This window comes from Corapipo altera, unplaced genomic scaffold, assembly GCF_003945725.1.
Source record: "Corapipo altera isolate COAL_440 unplaced genomic scaffold, ASM394572v1 64, whole genome shotgun sequence".
Classification (NCBI taxonomy): Eukaryota; Metazoa; Chordata; class Aves; order Passeriformes; family Pipridae; genus Corapipo; species Corapipo altera.
Window position 1 is genome coordinate 10,425,333 of NW_020884893.1, and position 15,427 is coordinate 10,440,759.

A 15,427-nucleotide genomic window follows, 5' to 3' on the forward strand; every position below is an offset into this window, starting at 1 on the left:
CTCTCCCACCCTCCCCCATCCTCCCCCACCCCCCTGCCCCCCCACAGCGCTGCAGCCGGAGCTGGCACTGCCATGACGCTGCCAGCACGAGCCAGCACTGCTCTGGCTACCAGTGGTCTCTGCCTCAGTGGGGCTGCAGGGGCTGCATGGCCTCTTTGAGGGTCACCCTCCCCAGGGCAGCTGTCAGACACCCTTGTGCAGGGGAGAAGGAAGCCCAGGTGGGTGCAGAGATGCCACCACCATAAGGCCCCTTGGCCATCCCCATCTGCCTTAGCTGCCCCAGGCCGGCAGCCCCGGGCCAGGCAGTGGCTGTGCAGCCAAGTCCCCTTGATAGCTGGGAGTGACAGAACAGCAGCGTGGCCTCCCTGGCCAGCAGCTCCTGCAAAACGGCAGCAGCTGGGGACATCAGCCAGGGCCACGTGCTCGCCCATGTGCTCTCTGGGCTGCTGGGGTCACCCTGGGGTGCCCCTTGCCGCAGGCAGAGCCCCGAGAGTCAAGGTGTCCTGTGGCAAAAGTCAAGGTGTCCTGTGTGCCTCCAGGGGAGCCCCGAGGCGTCCCCAGTGCCGTGAGCAGCCGTCGCACTGCTGCTGCCCCTGGGGCTGGGGGACCGGGGGGGGGGGAATGGCACAGGGGGTTCCGGAGCTGTCAGCAGCCCCGTGCAGGAGCACAGACGGAGGTGCAAGGGGCTGTGGGGCCGGGACTGTCCCTGCCACGTCCCTCCTCACCCAGTGCTCCTCCTGGCCGGTGCCGCAGCCCCGGCGCCCGATGTCCCTGGCTGGGGCTCACCGTGTTCTGGGTGCTGCGGAGGGGACGGGCCGGCCGCGGTCGGACAGGAGCAGGCAGCAGCAGCCCCGGCAGCAGCCCTGGTTAATTAGCCAGTGGGGGGTGGCTGCTGGGGCTCCCCCAGCCAGTGCTTGGTGCCCTGCACCGTGTAAAGCGATTAGGGAGGATTTGGGATAAGGGACATGACGCTTCCCAACCCAATTTAGGGCTAAGTAAAAAGCCATTAGAAGATCAAATTGTGACTTTTGCCCGAGCACTGCCCTGGGGGGCTCCGGGAGTGCAGTGATGGTCCCTCGGCGCCGGGGCCCCGGGCTGCCGGTGTCGGCTCTGGGCTGCCCTGGGCAGGCAGGTTGGTGGAAACCCTGCCGCGATCGGGGCTGCGTGGTGCCCACGGCGGGGCTGCGGGTTCCTGCCAGCGATCCCGCCGCCAGCCCTTCCAGCCGCCGCAGCAAATTAAAAGGCCGATTCATGTTGAATGATCCCTGGGGAGGGGGGCGGCTGAGCGCCGGGATCGAAGCCTGGCACGGCTCGGCTCGGCTATGCTCACTCCGTCTCTCCTGGCTGGGCTGCTGCCCTCGATGCTGCCAGCCCCGTCCAGCGCTCCCGTCCCGCTGCTGCTCGGCCCCGGCTGCACTGGGGCAGCGGGGCACGGCCAGGCCCGCGGGCGCTGGGGCGGCTGGCAGTGTCCCACGTGTCCCCAGGGCCGGGAGGCAGCAGCCCCTTGGTGCCGCCGGGCAGGGCTGGCCGTGGCGGTGGCAGGTTGAGGAGGAGTGCAGTGCCCCTTGCCTGTCCTTCCCGCCCTGCCTGCTCCTGCCTGCCCTGCCTGCCCCTGCCTGCAGACCACGGGTCTGTGGCAGCTGCCGGGAAGAGGCTGCACCAGCCCCGCTGCGGCAAAATGGTCTCCGTCAGGAGCAGGAGCGGGAGCGCTTTGTCACCTGGGACCCCGCGTCCTGGTGCTTAACTCCTTCCAGCCTGCGGGGCCGGGGCGAGGCGGGAGGCCGGGGGTCCCCCCGAGCCGTGCTGCATCCTCATTCCCACCGGCACGGGGCCTCTCCCGGTGCCGGTCCTCCCAGCGGCACCACCAGGAGAGGGGCTCCTGAGCCCCAGGCCGGCCCTGGCAGCCTGGGTGATGCCAGGCACGGGCCGCGGTCCCGGCGCAAGGGGCGGTGGCCAGCGGTGGGGGTGGAGGAAATCCGAGTTGTGGGTGCTGTTGTGGTGACGTGGGTTGGAGCGTGGGCACCCCAGGGTGCTGCTGGTGCCTGTCGTGTGGAGCCGGGCAGTGCCAGTCCCGCGGGGTGGCGGTGGGTGGGCTGGGGCTGGGGGTCGGGCCGCGCCATCCGTCGGGTGCCAGCGGGCCAGGGCACGGGTGCCATGTGGGGCCAGAGTCCGGCTGCCTGTGCCGTTACATAAGAGCGAGAGCCGAGGCGGCCGTGGCTCGCCGTTGCCATGGAAACCTGCACGGTGATGTCGTCGGCTGGGTACCAGGCGGCGAGGCGAGGCCCCCGCGGGCTCTGCTCCCCCGGAGGGGTCCCAGAGCCTTGCCAGGCTGCAAGCACGTCCCCCTGCCAGGCTGCCCGTGCCCCCTGGCTGCCACCCAGCCCCACTCGGTCCCGAGGAGGAGGTGGGCTCCAACCACCCCTGGTCCTGCGTCCTTGTGTCCCCACACTGGGGATGGCCCCAGCATTAGCCTGGATGTTGTCCTGTTGGCATGGTGGATGTCTCACGTCAGTGCAGTCCCCGGAGCTGCTGTGGGTGGGTGAGAGCTGTGGTGAGCGGGTGGGTGCCAGCCCACACTGTTGCTGTTACCTAATGAGCATTGAAACTTTATACCAAACCTGGAGCAAGGAGCACATTGGGTCCGTGTTGAGACTCTCTGTGGGGGATATGGGGCAGGTCATGTGCCAGTGGTGCAGCCTGGGGTGCTGGGTGTGTGTCCAAGGGGATTCTGGAGTGAGGCTGGCAGGACACATGGGCTGGAGTGTCCCAGTGCCGCTGCCATGGCCATTCCTGTGCAGAAGGAACCTGTGGGCTGTGCCCTGGGATGTGGCTGGGCCCTTAGGGACACTGCTGCCCTACTGCCTCACACTGGAGGAGCCCAGGGATGGCAGGAGGTGGGGATCAACCCACGGGTTGGTGTCACCTGTGGCACTTGGGGTTTCACCTCCTGGTCAGCCAGGAGCACCGCGTCTACCGGGGAATTGCAGATGGTGAATCACTGCTGCACGCTGGCTCCCAGGATCATGAACATGAGTCAACTGGCAGGAGGCTGGCTCTCTTCAAAGGACCAGGCTGCTCCAAACAGTTGTAGGGTCTGTCTTGGGGCTGCCACTGTGAGTGGGTGGCTGCACTGTCCCAGCATTGTCCTTCTGCCCCCAGGTGCTCATGGGTTCCATGTTGAAGTATGGGGGAGAGGACATCTCTTGCCCTGGCCCCAGGGTGTGGAGCTGGTCTGTGACCCTGCCCACACAGGCAGCCTGCCCAGTGGTGCGGCGGCCACTGACAGTGCGACTGCTCTGGCTGCGGGGCCGTGGTGGTGGGACGGGTGTGTGGCAGGCAGCCCTTCTCTCCACACCCAGGACCAGGGACCAGCCTGCCTGCCCACATTTCCCTGTGCCATGGGGACCATCATCCACCCAGCCATTTGCCCAGCACTGTGTCCTTTGGCTCCTGGTCCCTGTGTCCCAGCTCCTCTCCGCTTTGGGCCTTTACTCAGGGCTGTGCCTCTCCGGCAGGGCCGTCCTCACTGCTGCTCCATTTCCAGCCTGATTTATTTCTGCTGCTCTGCAGCTCAGCTGTTTTCCTCACTATTAAGCCAACTCTGTTTCTTCTGCACTAGGTCATTAATACAGTGAGTGGCAGTGGCCCTGTCCTGGCAGCTCTGTGGGTTCTGCACTGCTGTGGATGGCTCTGCTGCCCCGGGCATCAACTGCCCTTGGTGGCGGCACTGCCGGACACCTTCCTGCCCTGTGGCCCCCACTCCTGTGGTGCGTGTCTGGGAGCAGGACCAGACACCTGGCCACTCGCTCACTCCCAGGCACTGTGCCGGGACCATCCCCTCTGCTCTGGCGCTGAGCAGCCGGCCGGATCCTGTCCCTGCCGACGCAATGCTGAGGGCAGCCCCGGCGTGCTCACCCACGGGCACCTGGTGCCATGAATTATTGCTTCCAGCTGTCCCGCTGGAGGGTTCCCCCTGGATCCAGTCCGCCTGCCTCAGTGCGTGGATGCGCTCCGGCGGGTCTGCGTGTCAGCACAGCTGGGCAGGGCAGCACGTGGCTCCTGGGGACAGCAGCCCGTGCCCGTGTGTGGTGTGGGAGGGGATGCTGGAGGTTGGGATGCTGGGGCTGCCATTGCCTGTGCTGGGACTGGGTGCGAACATGGTGCCTGCAGCCCTCCTGTGGGAGCTGTGGGCGGTTGTGACCTTTCACAGCAGTGACCTTGTGGGGTGGAGATTCTCCTGATGTGGGCAGGGGCAGGGGCTGCCTGACTGACCCAGCGGTGTCTCTGCAGGCGATGGCAACCCCAAGGAGAGCAGCCCCTTCATCAACAGCACGGACCTGGAGAAGGGCAAAGAGTACGATGGCAAGAACATGGCACTCTTCGAGGTAGGGCATGCAGGCACTGGGGCAGGGAGGATGCTGGGGAGGGGGCCAAGCTGGGCAGCTGTCCTGCAGCACCCTGACCTGCACTCTGACACCGGGACACGCCCAGTGCAGGGTGGGCATGTGGGGTGGCTTCTGGTGAGATCTCTGGATCCTGGCTGGGGTCCCCAGGAACTGTCCTCACAGCCTGGGGCTCTGTTCTCCACAGGAGGAGATGGACACCAGTCCCATGGTCTCATCCCTGCTGAGTGGGCTGGCCAACTACACCAACCTGCCACAGGGCAGCCGGGAGCACGAGGAGGCTGAGAACAACGATGGGGGCAAGAAGAAGCCAGTGCAGGTGAGGACTAAGGAGGGACACAGCCTCTTCCCCAGCCCCTGCCTGCGCAGTGCTGGGCCACAGGCTGCCCCGGGGGCAGAGGGTCCCTTGGCCTTGATCAGGGGGTGGTTTCACCTGGGATCCCTGGCTGCTTTGCAGGAGGAGCAGGACCCTTTGCTCCTCTGCCAGCCAGGCCCGTGAGCCCTGATGGCTGCTGTTCCCTCAACAGGCCCCGCGGATGGGCACCTTCATGGGCGTCTACCTGCCCTGCCTCCAGAACATCTTTGGAGTCATCCTCTTCCTGCGCCTCACCTGGGTGGTGGGGATCGCTGGCATCATGGAGTCCTTCTGCATGGTCTTCCTTTGCTGCTCCTGCGTGAGTTTCAGAGCCAGATGTGCCACCGTTGGCCTCGCCTGGGATCTGGTGGTCACCAGTCTTTCTGATTGGGCTGTGGAGAGGTGCAATATCTGCCAGCCCACCTTGCCCTGCCCTGCCCCTGCCCCTGCTCTAGCTCCTGCCCCACTTAGAGCAAGGAGAAGCCTTCAGCTTCCCAGAGGAATCCGCAGTGGATCAGTGCTCAAGCAGTGACCCAAATCGTAGCTGCCATGCAGAGGGATGTGCTGGGGGTCCCCTGCTCTGGCACCTTGCTGTGCTGCAGTGAACCATCCTGCCAGGACAGTCACCCCAGAGCAGAGGCTGAGTGGGCTGGCCTTGGGCAGTGTCCTGTGCAGCCTGAGGTCCCCCGTGGCACTGCTTGTCCCTCCAAGGGGTTCAGCCCCTGTAGCTGAGCTGCTGGCCAGCAGCCCTGACCGCCCATCTACCCACACGTCTGTCCATCCATCCTCCCTGGGCAGCCCCACGCTGTGGCACATCTCATCGTGGCCCCAGGGAGCCACATGTCCCCTCACAGCCCCAGCTCTCCCTTCCACTCCCCTGTCCCTCGGCCCAGCTCTGCCGGGTGCCCACACCGTGTTTCGTCCCGCAGACGATGCTGACGGCCATTTCCATGAGCGCGATCGCCACCAACGGCGTGGTGCCAGGTACAGCCAAGCCCGTGTCCGTGCGTGTGCCGTGCGCGCGGGGAGCTGCTCCCTTTCGGGTCGGGTGCCTGCAGGGACTTCTCCCAGAGAGCATCCCCCGGGGGCACCAGCCGCTCCCCAGCCTCCTGCCACCAGCCCGCGCGGGATCCCCACGGCCCGGGGGGAGCGCAGCGCTGGAGCCGCCACCCGTCCCCAGAGCCGCGAGGTGCAGATGGCAGCGAGAGCCGCCAGCCGCGGCTCCTCCCTCCGCCAGACTGGCGAGGCCGGGGGGAGCCGGGAGACACGCGGCGGGAGGATGGGAGCCGGGCGTGCTGGGTGCCATGGGCCGGGCGGTGGGGTGGTGTCTCCCGCCGTCGGACACAGGGACGCTGCCGTGTGTGGGCTCTGCCCCTCCCGGAAGGCACCGCTGGGTCCGTCCAGCGGGTGCCCTGGATGCCTCTCCCAGAGCACGCCCAGCCCTGCAGATCCCTGGGGAGCCGGGAGCTGCGCCGGGCTGGGCACGGCACTGACAGCCCAGCGCAGGGTGTAATTAAAGCTATTTATCATCCTGCTGCCGCAGCGGGACCATCGATCCCGGCAACCCGGCTCTAAGAGCTCCTCTGGGAGGACGGAGCAGGGCCTGGACCAGGTCTCTGGGGATCCAGTTCCTGTCTGGTGTCCAGGGGACACATGTCCCTTTGGCCATCCCTTTGCACCTGGCAGCTGGGCTCCTGGGAAATGACTCTGCCAGTGTGATCACTCCTACTGCTCTGGGGCCCTGGGGACTGCATCCTGCTCAGTGCTGGAGCCAGGCCCAGGGCTGCCCTGGCTCCAGTCTGCCCTCTGGGATACCTGACAGGGCTGGGGGTGCCACTGGGGTCTGGCTGGGACCCACTTTTGCTCTCTCTGGCAGCGGGTGGCTCCTACTACATGATCTCACGCTCCCTGGGACCTGAGTTTGGAGGGGCCGTGGGGCTCTGCTTCTACCTGGGCACCACCTTTGCTGGCGCCATGTACATCCTGGGCACCATCGAAATCCTGCTGGTAGGTGCCTGGTCCTTGCCCCACACACTCTCAAGGGCTCAGCTCCTGGCAGGGTGGCTCTGCCCTCGCCTGCCCATGGTGCCCAGTCCTCATGGCACATCAGGGTACTGAGGCTTTGCAGGGGGGCCGAGGGACCCTTCCCCAGGGTCCCCCCTGCAGGCTGTTAGCCGGGCAGTGATGCCACGACTCTCTCCCAGGCCTACATCTTCCCAGCCATGGCCATCTTCAAGGCAGAGGACGCCAGCGGTGAGGCAGCCGCGATGCTCAACAACATGCGTGTGTACGGCACCTGTGTGCTGACCTGCATGGCCACCGTCGTGTTCGTGGGAGTCAAGTACGTCAACAAGTTTGCCCTGGTCTTCCTGGGCTGTGTCATCCTCTCCATCCTCGCCATCTATGCCGGTGTCATCAAATCAGCCTTCGACCCGCCAAGCTTCCCGTGAGTATGGGGTCCCACAGGGCTGCAGTGGGGCCAGGGCATGCAGGCACACGGCTGAGTGCCTGTGTCCCCCCAGGATCTGCCTCCTGGGCAACAGGACCCTCTCGCGCCACGGCTTCGACCTCTGCACCAAGACGGTGGTGGAGGGGAATGAGACGGTGGGTTCCAAGCTCTGGGAGCTCTTCTGCACCTCCCGCTTCCTGAACGCCACCTGCGATGAGTACTTCACCATGAACAACGTCACCGAGATTGAAGGCATCCCTGGCGCTGCCAGTGGCCTCATCCAAGGTGAGCATGGCATGGGGACATGGGCGTGGGGCCATGGGCATGGGGGCATGAGGATGGAAGCACGGAGGAGGAAGCACAGGACAAGCCTAGGGGAGCTGTGGTGAGGCAGTGGCCGCGCCTGCTGGGCATCTCTGCTGGCAGGGCTGGTGAAGGGGTCAGTGCTGTTGTTGTGAGGGTGTGAGGGTGATCACTGTGCCGTGCCAAGTGTTGTGTGGGTGGGCAGTGCTGGGTCCAGGTAGGGGCACGTGTGGGTGATGGCTGCTGGTGGCTGCTCTGCCCTGGGGCACAGTGAGCTGTGCCCACACCACGCTGGGCAGTGGGACAAACTCCTGCTCTGGGTGACAGAGCAGGGCGCTGCAGCCACCCGCACAGTCTGTGTCAGCCAGCAGAGTGGCTCTGAATGATGCCCAAAGGCTGGGGAGGAATAAATCCTCCCTCTCCCTCCTCTTGGCCTTTGGAAAGGCTGTTATTGATCTGAGGTTTTGAGAAAAGCGATCGCCCCTTGGGGGCACTTTGCTGCTGCGGCCACAGCCGCGCTGGGAGAGTGGCCAGGGCTGCAGAAAGAGCCTGAATTTGCTGGGAGGAGCCACTTCTGACCTGTTTTTTCTGGAGATGCTGGTACTTCTGCCAGGTGCTCACGCGTGGTAGTGGGTGGCAGAGGCCAATGCTCCGTGCCACACTCAGAGGGTGTCTGCAGACCCCCATGACAGAGGAGTTGTCGAGACTTAGGAGTGCCGTAGAGCCATGAGCAGGATCAGTCCTTCCTGCTGGGGCTGCTTCAGCCATCCTGCCATGGTGGCCATGTGGATATAGGCGCGGGAGCTCAGACTTGGCCAAGTGTGTGGCGCTTGGGGCTGTGACTGTCACTGTGGTTGGCGGAGCGCAGTCGTTGGGGGCCGGGAGCCTCTCGTTGGCATCCCATGCTGAGGTCTTGAGGGGCAGATAAGGTCTCCCTGGCTGCTGGGTACAGCCTGCTCCTGCTGGTGACGGTGCTGTTGAGGAGGGGGCATGGGCTCCCACCCACCCAGCTGGCCTCTGTCAGGGCAGCAGGCAGTAAATGCTCCCACATCAAGGGCAGAGGGGCAGAGCCAGCACCCTGCTCTGGGGTGGCTGGTGGCAAGGGTGACCAGGCTGGCAGCATCTTGGGGAGGGTGGCACTGTGTGGCCCCGGCAGAGGTGGCAGAGGCTCACTGTGCCCTAAGCAAGGGGTCTCCCTGCAGGGAGAAACATGCATTTCTGTGAGGACAAGATGGGCAGGTTCAGTGGGGGCTGCCAGCCCTATCTGTCACCTGAAAGCAGCCAGGGAGGGAGGGCTTAGGGCCCCTTTGCCCCTCTCAGCAGCCCCCCAGCAGTGCTGTGCCAAGGGCAGTTGCCTCTGCCCAACGTGCCCAGTGCTGGCTGCTCTCCACTGCTCCAGTTTCTCCCCTCGATCTGCGGCCAAGGCAGCACACGGAGGGACACTAAGCCTGTTACATCAGCCCTGCACTCGTAATCCCATCAAAAACATTATCAAGTTACTTTGACACGATCCACTTCCCTTAAACCTGTGTTGATCAGCATTAATTATATTACCCTCTTAATTATTTGCTACTGCAATCCCATGTCATCTGCTCCGGTATCTTGTGAGGGTGCTGCCAGCAGCATCACGACCTGCTCTGGTTGCCCACCTGTGCTGCCAGGCCTTGTCCCTCGCCTGCTGGATGCCCGTGGCCCCAGCTGCTGACTGTGCCAACCACTCAGCAAGGCCTGGGAGAGGGAGGCAGCACTGGACACCCCCCAGCTCTGTCTCTGCAGGGTGGGCGGTGCTGTGCTGGGTGTGGGGGATTGTGGGCCTTTCCTTACGCTGGTGTCCTGCCTCCTCACAGAGAACCTCTGGAGCTCGTACCTGACCAAGGGCGTGATCGTGGAGAAGCGGGGGCTGTCCTCGGTGAGCCCCCCCGACACCCCGGTGGACATGGACCAGCCCTACGTCTTCAGCGACATGACCTCCTACTTCACCCTGCTCGTCGGCATCTACTTCCCCTCGGTCACAGGTGGGAGCCGCGCCCGGCGCCGCTCCACGCCGGGGGCACGGGCGGGCACACGGGGCGCCGTGGGGCACACGTGGCGCCGGTCGCGTCCCCGCGGAGCCCCGCGTGTGCCGCCCCCGCGGTGGGTGCGGCGGTGGCGGCGGCGTCGCGGGGGCGGGTGGGGCCGCCACCGCCTCCCACGCACCGCCCGCGCTCCAGATCTGACGGTGCCGCGCTGACGTCCCGCCGCTCCGGTATTTTTAGCTCCCCGGGGGCGGAGGAGCCCCACCGCCCCAGTCCCGCAGCGGAGCCGAGCGGGGCGCAGCCGCCGGGGCTCCTCTGGAGCTCCCCTGGGGCCAGAGCCGGCGGGACCACGCCGGGCTGCCCCGGGCGTGGCGGGCGCTGGAGGGTCCGGCGCTGCGGGGTCCCCGGCTGCCTCTCAGCCTCCGCTGCCTGCCCTCCCACTGCCCAGTCACCGGCAGGTCCCGGTTTCTGCCCTGCACGTGTCCCCCGGTGTCGCGGGCTGTGGAGTCCTGCCCTGCCCTGACTCCTGCTGTGGCCAGAGCACGGGTCATCCCTCGGGCCGTGCCAGACCCGTGTCCAGCCGTGTCCCAGCGTGACCTCCTGCCCTCCCAGGGCAGCGTCGGGGCTGGACACTGTCCGTGCCCCTGCTGCAGTCACCGTCCCTGCTTGAGCTAATTAAGGGCTGATGAGACAAGGCACTTGAGAGCTTTTGAGCCTAATCCTTGAGTGGCCTCAGACTGTGGTTTGGGGTGGGGCGAGGAAGTGCTGGGGGGATCAGAGTAGCAGGCTGGGGGCCCCAAGCCACAGCAGCGCCTTCTCTGCTGCCTGCCGTGCCCACTCCCCAGCCTGGCACACACCGAGCCGTGCCCTGATGTGCCCAGGGCTCAAACAGTGCTTGGCATGAGCCATGCTGCCGTCTGGGATGGCTGTGGGCTGTAGCTCTGCTCCCCCTGTCACCGTCTCCTCTTTCCCCAGGCATCATGGCTGGCTCCAACCGCTCTGGAGACTTGCGGGATGCCCAGAAGTCCATCCCCACGGGCACTATCCTGGCCATCGCCACCACCTCTGCCGTCTGTATCCTTCAGGGCTTGAGGCTGGGCTGTGGGGCTGAGGGTGGGTGGGCTGGCTCTGCGGGGCTGGGGTGGGGTCCCAGTGCCACACTGGGCAGGTGGGCAGGCGGGCAGGCAGGACTCCACACCCTCCTGGCTCTCCTTGACCACCTGGCAGATATCAGCTCCGTTGTCCTCTTCGGAGCGTGCATCGAGGGGGTCGTCCTGCGTGACAAGTGAGCGTCCCGGGGCCATGGGGGGCATGAGGGGAGGCTGGCAGCCCCCAGGAATGGGCTGGAGCAGGGGCAGCCCTAGGGGCAGGTGGGGGTGTGTGAGAGGCTGCAACGAGGACACACTGGGCAGATGCAGTGGCACGGGAGGGTTTGTGAGTGTCTCGAGGTGGGGCTCAATCTTGTAATAAGCACTGGGGGCTTGTGTGTGCCCTGACCCCCCACATTTTGCTGCATTCCTCCTGCTCTGGGGCTGCAGGCAGCCTCTTGTTTGTCAACAACCAGGGCTGCCTGTGCTCGTGCTCCTGCCTATCTGGGGCAGCCCCGCTCGCCTCATGCGGCAGGTGACACTTCTGGGTCGCCAGCACCAACACAAACACGATCCAACTGCATGCAGCGTCATCAGCCTCCTCTGGCAAAGGGACAGGGAGTCCTGTTCCACACCTCCCCTTGTCCCTCCCACGCTTATGGGTGCAGGGATGGGGGCAGGCCCCTGGTGACTTCAGACCCCGCTCCCTTGCTTGCCCCTCATGGGGGGAGTAGGCCCCTCCTGGGTCCTGTCACATCCTCTCAAGGTGGTGTTGTTGCGGGGGGCTGGGTTGTGCTGCTGTGGTGCTGGTGCTTTCAGGGCTCAGTCACGGGACAGAGCCACAGGTGATGCTGGTGCCCTGCAGGTTTGGTGAGGCCGTCAACGGGAACCTGGTGGTTGGCACCCTGGCATGGCCGTCCCCGTGGGTCATTGTCATCGGCTCCTTCTTCTCCACCTGTGGGGCTGGGCTGCAGAGCCTCACGGGAGCCCCCCGCCTCCTGCAAGCCATCTCCAGGGATGGGATCGTGCCCTTCCTCAGGGTAGGTGTCCCCCAGGTCCAGTGCTGCCCACCCTGAGCGCCCACTGTGGCTGTGGCTCCCACCAGCATGAGGGACCAGTGGCCACCCACTACGTTGGCTGCCAGAGCTGCCCCACTGCCCTGCCCTCGTCCCGCCGGCACCGGCGTGGCGGTGGGCGGCCGTGGTGGCTCCGGCTGCCGTGTCAGTGGGAGGAGAGTGCCGGGAAAGGTCAGGATCCCCTCCCCCACGCTGCCGTGCCGCTTCATATTTTATCTGCTCTCTGAAGACGCGTTCCCACAACCTCATCTCTCCAAATCCAACCCGACAGCTCCCCCCAGGGAAGAGCGGGCTAATTTTATCCTCCCTCCTTCGCCCTGCCAGCCCCAGCCTGAGCTCTCACTCGCGCCGCCCGCACCCTCTAATGCGTCCGGACACGCGCCCCCGGCCCCCCCTGCATCCCCACAGCCACAGGAGGGGCCGCTCTCCCCCGGCAGAGTGTCCGGCTCAGACACGGGATACTCGACTCTGCTCTGGCTGTGGCTGAGCTGAGGCTCATCCCTGGTGGGGGTCCCAGGGGGACAGGGGCTGTGCTGGGTGCGGGGAGGACCATGCAGACTGGGAACGGGGTTGTACTGTCAGCAGGAGTCAGTCCTGCCAGCACTGGGACTGCTGCCCTGGCATGATCCAGCTTGGGACATGTGCCAATTTGTAGCACCCAGTGCTCCCAGTCCCTGCTCCTGCCAGGGCTGGGTGTATGGAAGGGTTCAGCATCATGCTGAGGACCCGTGCCCAGGGCCGCAGAGCGCTGCAGTGCCCTGACATGGCCCTCTCCCCCTGCTTCCAGGTCTTCGGCCACGGCAAAGCCAACGGGGAGCCAACATGGGCCCTGCTGCTAACAGCCTGCATCTGCGAGATCGGGATCCTGATCGCCTCCCTGGACGAGGTGGCTCCCATCCTCTCCATGTAGGCAGCGTGCTGTCCCACCCACACCTTCTCAAGCAGCGGGTCTCTGCTCCTCAGGGTGGGGGGACACATCTGCTGCCTTGACCCCAGTCTGGGAAGAGGGGGTCCTGCAGGGACTCCAGGGTCCCCTTCTTGGCCAGCATTGGGACCTGGCTACTCCGTGGCCCCGCTCCCCTGTCCATCAGTGGGGCCCACTCTGGCATTGACCACCCTGGGACTGGGAGGTGCCGAGGGCCCGGCTGCGGCTCCAGTCCCTCACAGTGCGCCCACTCAGCCCCATCTCTCTCCTGCAGGTTCTTCCTCATGTGCTACATGTTCGTCAACCTGGCGTGTGCTGTGCAGACGCTGCTGCGGACGCCCAACTGGCGGCCCCGCTTCCGCTACTACCACTGGTGAGCTGGGGTGGGATGAGGTGGGACAGGGACCTCCCAGGACACCCCAGACCGGGGACCCCACGGCACCCTGACAGTGCTGTGCTCCCTGCAGGACCCTGTCCTTCCTGGGCATGAGCCTCTGCCTGGCACTGATGTTCATCTGCTCCTGGTACTACGCGCTGGTGGCCATGCTGATCGCCGGCCTCATCTACAAATACATCGAGTACCGCGGGTAAGGGTGGCCACGGCGCCACAGACCCTGGACAGCCCCTCGGCATGGGCTGCTCAGCTCCCTTGGGCTGCTCGTCCTGGGATGCTCCACGGTGCCAGCGTGGTTCTCTGTGGCTGGAGCTGTGACCATCCCTTACGTGCTGCTGGTTCCCGCAGGGCGGAGAAGGAGTGGGGCGATGGAATCCGGGGGCTGTCCCTGAGCGCGGCCCGCTATGCCCTGCTGAGACTGGAGGAAGGGCCCCCGCACACCAAGAACTGGAGGTGAGGCTGGGTGGGGGACGACGATCAGGGGGTACTGGGGCAGGGACCAGCTGGGAGCGGGCACTGACCGCAGGACTCTCCTTCCAGGCCACAGCTGCTGGTCCTGGTCCGCGGGGATCAGGAGCAGAATGTGGTGCACCCGCAGCTCCTGTCCTTCACGTCGCAGCTCAAGGCTGGGAAGGGCCTCACCATTGTGGCCTCTGTGCTGGAAGGGACCTTCCTGGACAACCACCCACAGGCGCAGAGGGCGGAGGAGGTGAGAACTACCTGCAACAAGACAGGCACTGCCAGCAGCAGGTGCCCGTGGTCCCCAGGTGCCCAGGGTCGTTCCTGCCCTGTGACCAGGACTGGTGGCCCCAGATGGCCCAGAGAGCCTTGGAGCAGCACTGGGCAGAGCAGCACTGGGCAGAGCCCATTGAGTGGAGACTCAATGCTTCACTAGTGCTCGGAGCACCGCAGGGATCTCCAGACCCCTCTCTCCCACCAAGAAACCAGAGACGCTGGCACCAGCCAGACACTGGTCCCAGTCTTGGCCAGCTGCTGCAGGGCTTGGCACAGCATGGCACAGCACGGCACGGTGCCTGGCCAGGGTCTGCTGTGCTGCTGGGCTGAGCAGACCCCGCATCCTCAACTGTCCCCATGGTCTCTGTGGTCCTGGTGCCAGGCAGGGTGGGAGACGGGAGCGTTTCCCTGCCAGAGCAGGAGCCCTCCCCACCCCCCACCCCCGCCGGGCGGCACATTAATGAGATTAAGCCCTCGGAAGCAAACAGTTTCTCTCCCATGCAGACATGTTATAATTTCTCTGAGTAAATAACTCTAATTGCTGCTCCACCGCCCGTCAGAGCCCTGGCACAGGGACACCCTCCACTCTGCACGGCACAGAGCCGTGTGCCAGCTCCGTGCACCACTGGGCATCACCCCCCTGGCCTGGAGCCACCGGCCTGCCATGGGGCACGGAGACCTGGGCACCCTGTGGGGACCTGCACCCCACAGCCTGCATCCCACACCCCACAGCCTGCACTCTGCACCCTACAGTCTTCACCCTATACCTCACCCTATGCGCCCTGCACCCCACACTCTGTGCCCTGTACCCTTACAACCTGCACCCTGTACCCCACACCCCCTCACCTGGCCAGGGTACCACTGCTGGTGCTGGTGGCTGCTGTGCTTGTGGCCTGTGCCCGTTCTTGGATCCTGAGTTCTCTGACTTCCCTCTCCCTCACAGTCCATCCGGCGCCTGATGGAAGCGGAGAAGGTGAAGGGCTTTTGCCAGGTGGTGATCTCCTCCAACCTGCGGGATGGCATGTCCCACCTCATCCAGTCCAGTGGTCTGGGGGGCCTGCAGCACAACACGGTGCTGGTGGGCTGGCCCCGTAGCTGGCGCCAGAAGGAGGACCACCAGACCTGGAGGAACTTCATCGGTAGGCACCGCGGAGGGAAGCGCTGACGGGCTGGGGGGCTCCGAACCACCCTGGCTGACGTGGCCCTTCCCCTCCCAGAGCTGGTGCGAGAGACCACGGCTGGGCACCTGGCCTTGCTGGTGGCCAAGAATGTTGCCATGTTCCCGGGCAACCAGGAGCGGTTCTCAGAGGGCCACATTGACGTCTGGTGGATTGTCCACGATGGGGGGATGCTGATGCTGCTGCCCTTCCTCCTGCGGCAGCACAAGGTAGGCTGGGCCCTGCAGAGGGGGGCAGGGACTGGGGCAGGGGCTGGGGCTGGTGCTGTCCCAGTCGAGCCGTGCCCATGACTCCTCCCTCCCTCCCAGGTCTGGCGTAAGTGCAAGATGCGCATCTTCACGGTGGCACAGATGGATGACAACAGCATCCAGATGAAGAAGGACCTCACCACATTCCTGTACCACCTGCGCATCACCGCAGAGGTGGAGGTGGTGGAGATGGTGAGTGCTGGCATAGAGTGTGTGCTGCAGTCAGGGATGCTGTGCATGGCAAAGCCAAACAGACCC

At 65.4% G+C, this 15,427-nt stretch overlaps 1 protein-coding gene across 3 annotated transcripts in view; it reads left to right on the plus strand.

Moving 5' to 3' along the window:
* SLC12A5 (solute carrier family 12 member 5) overlaps window positions 1-15,427 on the plus strand; it is a 31,918-nt gene that overhangs the window by 9,389 nt on the left and 7,102 nt on the right. For all 3 annotated transcript variants that reach the window (XM_027646053.1, XM_027646051.1, XM_027646052.1), the window contains exons 2-20: window positions 4,291-4,385; window positions 4,591-4,722; window positions 4,931-5,077; window positions 5,688-5,742; window positions 6,635-6,765; window positions 6,963-7,204; window positions 7,281-7,492; window positions 9,358-9,525; window positions 10,501-10,599; window positions 10,753-10,810; window positions 11,479-11,653; window positions 12,477-12,595; window positions 12,889-12,987; window positions 13,082-13,201; window positions 13,357-13,461; window positions 13,549-13,717; window positions 14,687-14,882; window positions 14,961-15,130; window positions 15,230-15,361. In XM_027646053.1, the coding sequence (XP_027501854.1) occupies window positions 4,291-4,385; window positions 4,591-4,722; window positions 4,931-5,077; window positions 5,688-5,742; window positions 6,635-6,765; window positions 6,963-7,204; window positions 7,281-7,492; window positions 9,358-9,525; window positions 10,501-10,599; window positions 10,753-10,810; window positions 11,479-11,653; window positions 12,477-12,595; window positions 12,889-12,987; window positions 13,082-13,201; window positions 13,357-13,461; window positions 13,549-13,717; window positions 14,687-14,882; window positions 14,961-15,130; window positions 15,230-15,361 (2,624 nt within the window). The remainder of the gene's footprint in view (window positions 1-4,290; window positions 4,386-4,590; window positions 4,723-4,930; window positions 5,078-5,687; window positions 5,743-6,634; window positions 6,766-6,962; window positions 7,205-7,280; window positions 7,493-9,357; window positions 9,526-10,500; window positions 10,600-10,752; window positions 10,811-11,478; window positions 11,654-12,476; window positions 12,596-12,888; window positions 12,988-13,081; window positions 13,202-13,356; window positions 13,462-13,548; window positions 13,718-14,686; window positions 14,883-14,960; window positions 15,131-15,229; window positions 15,362-15,427) is intronic.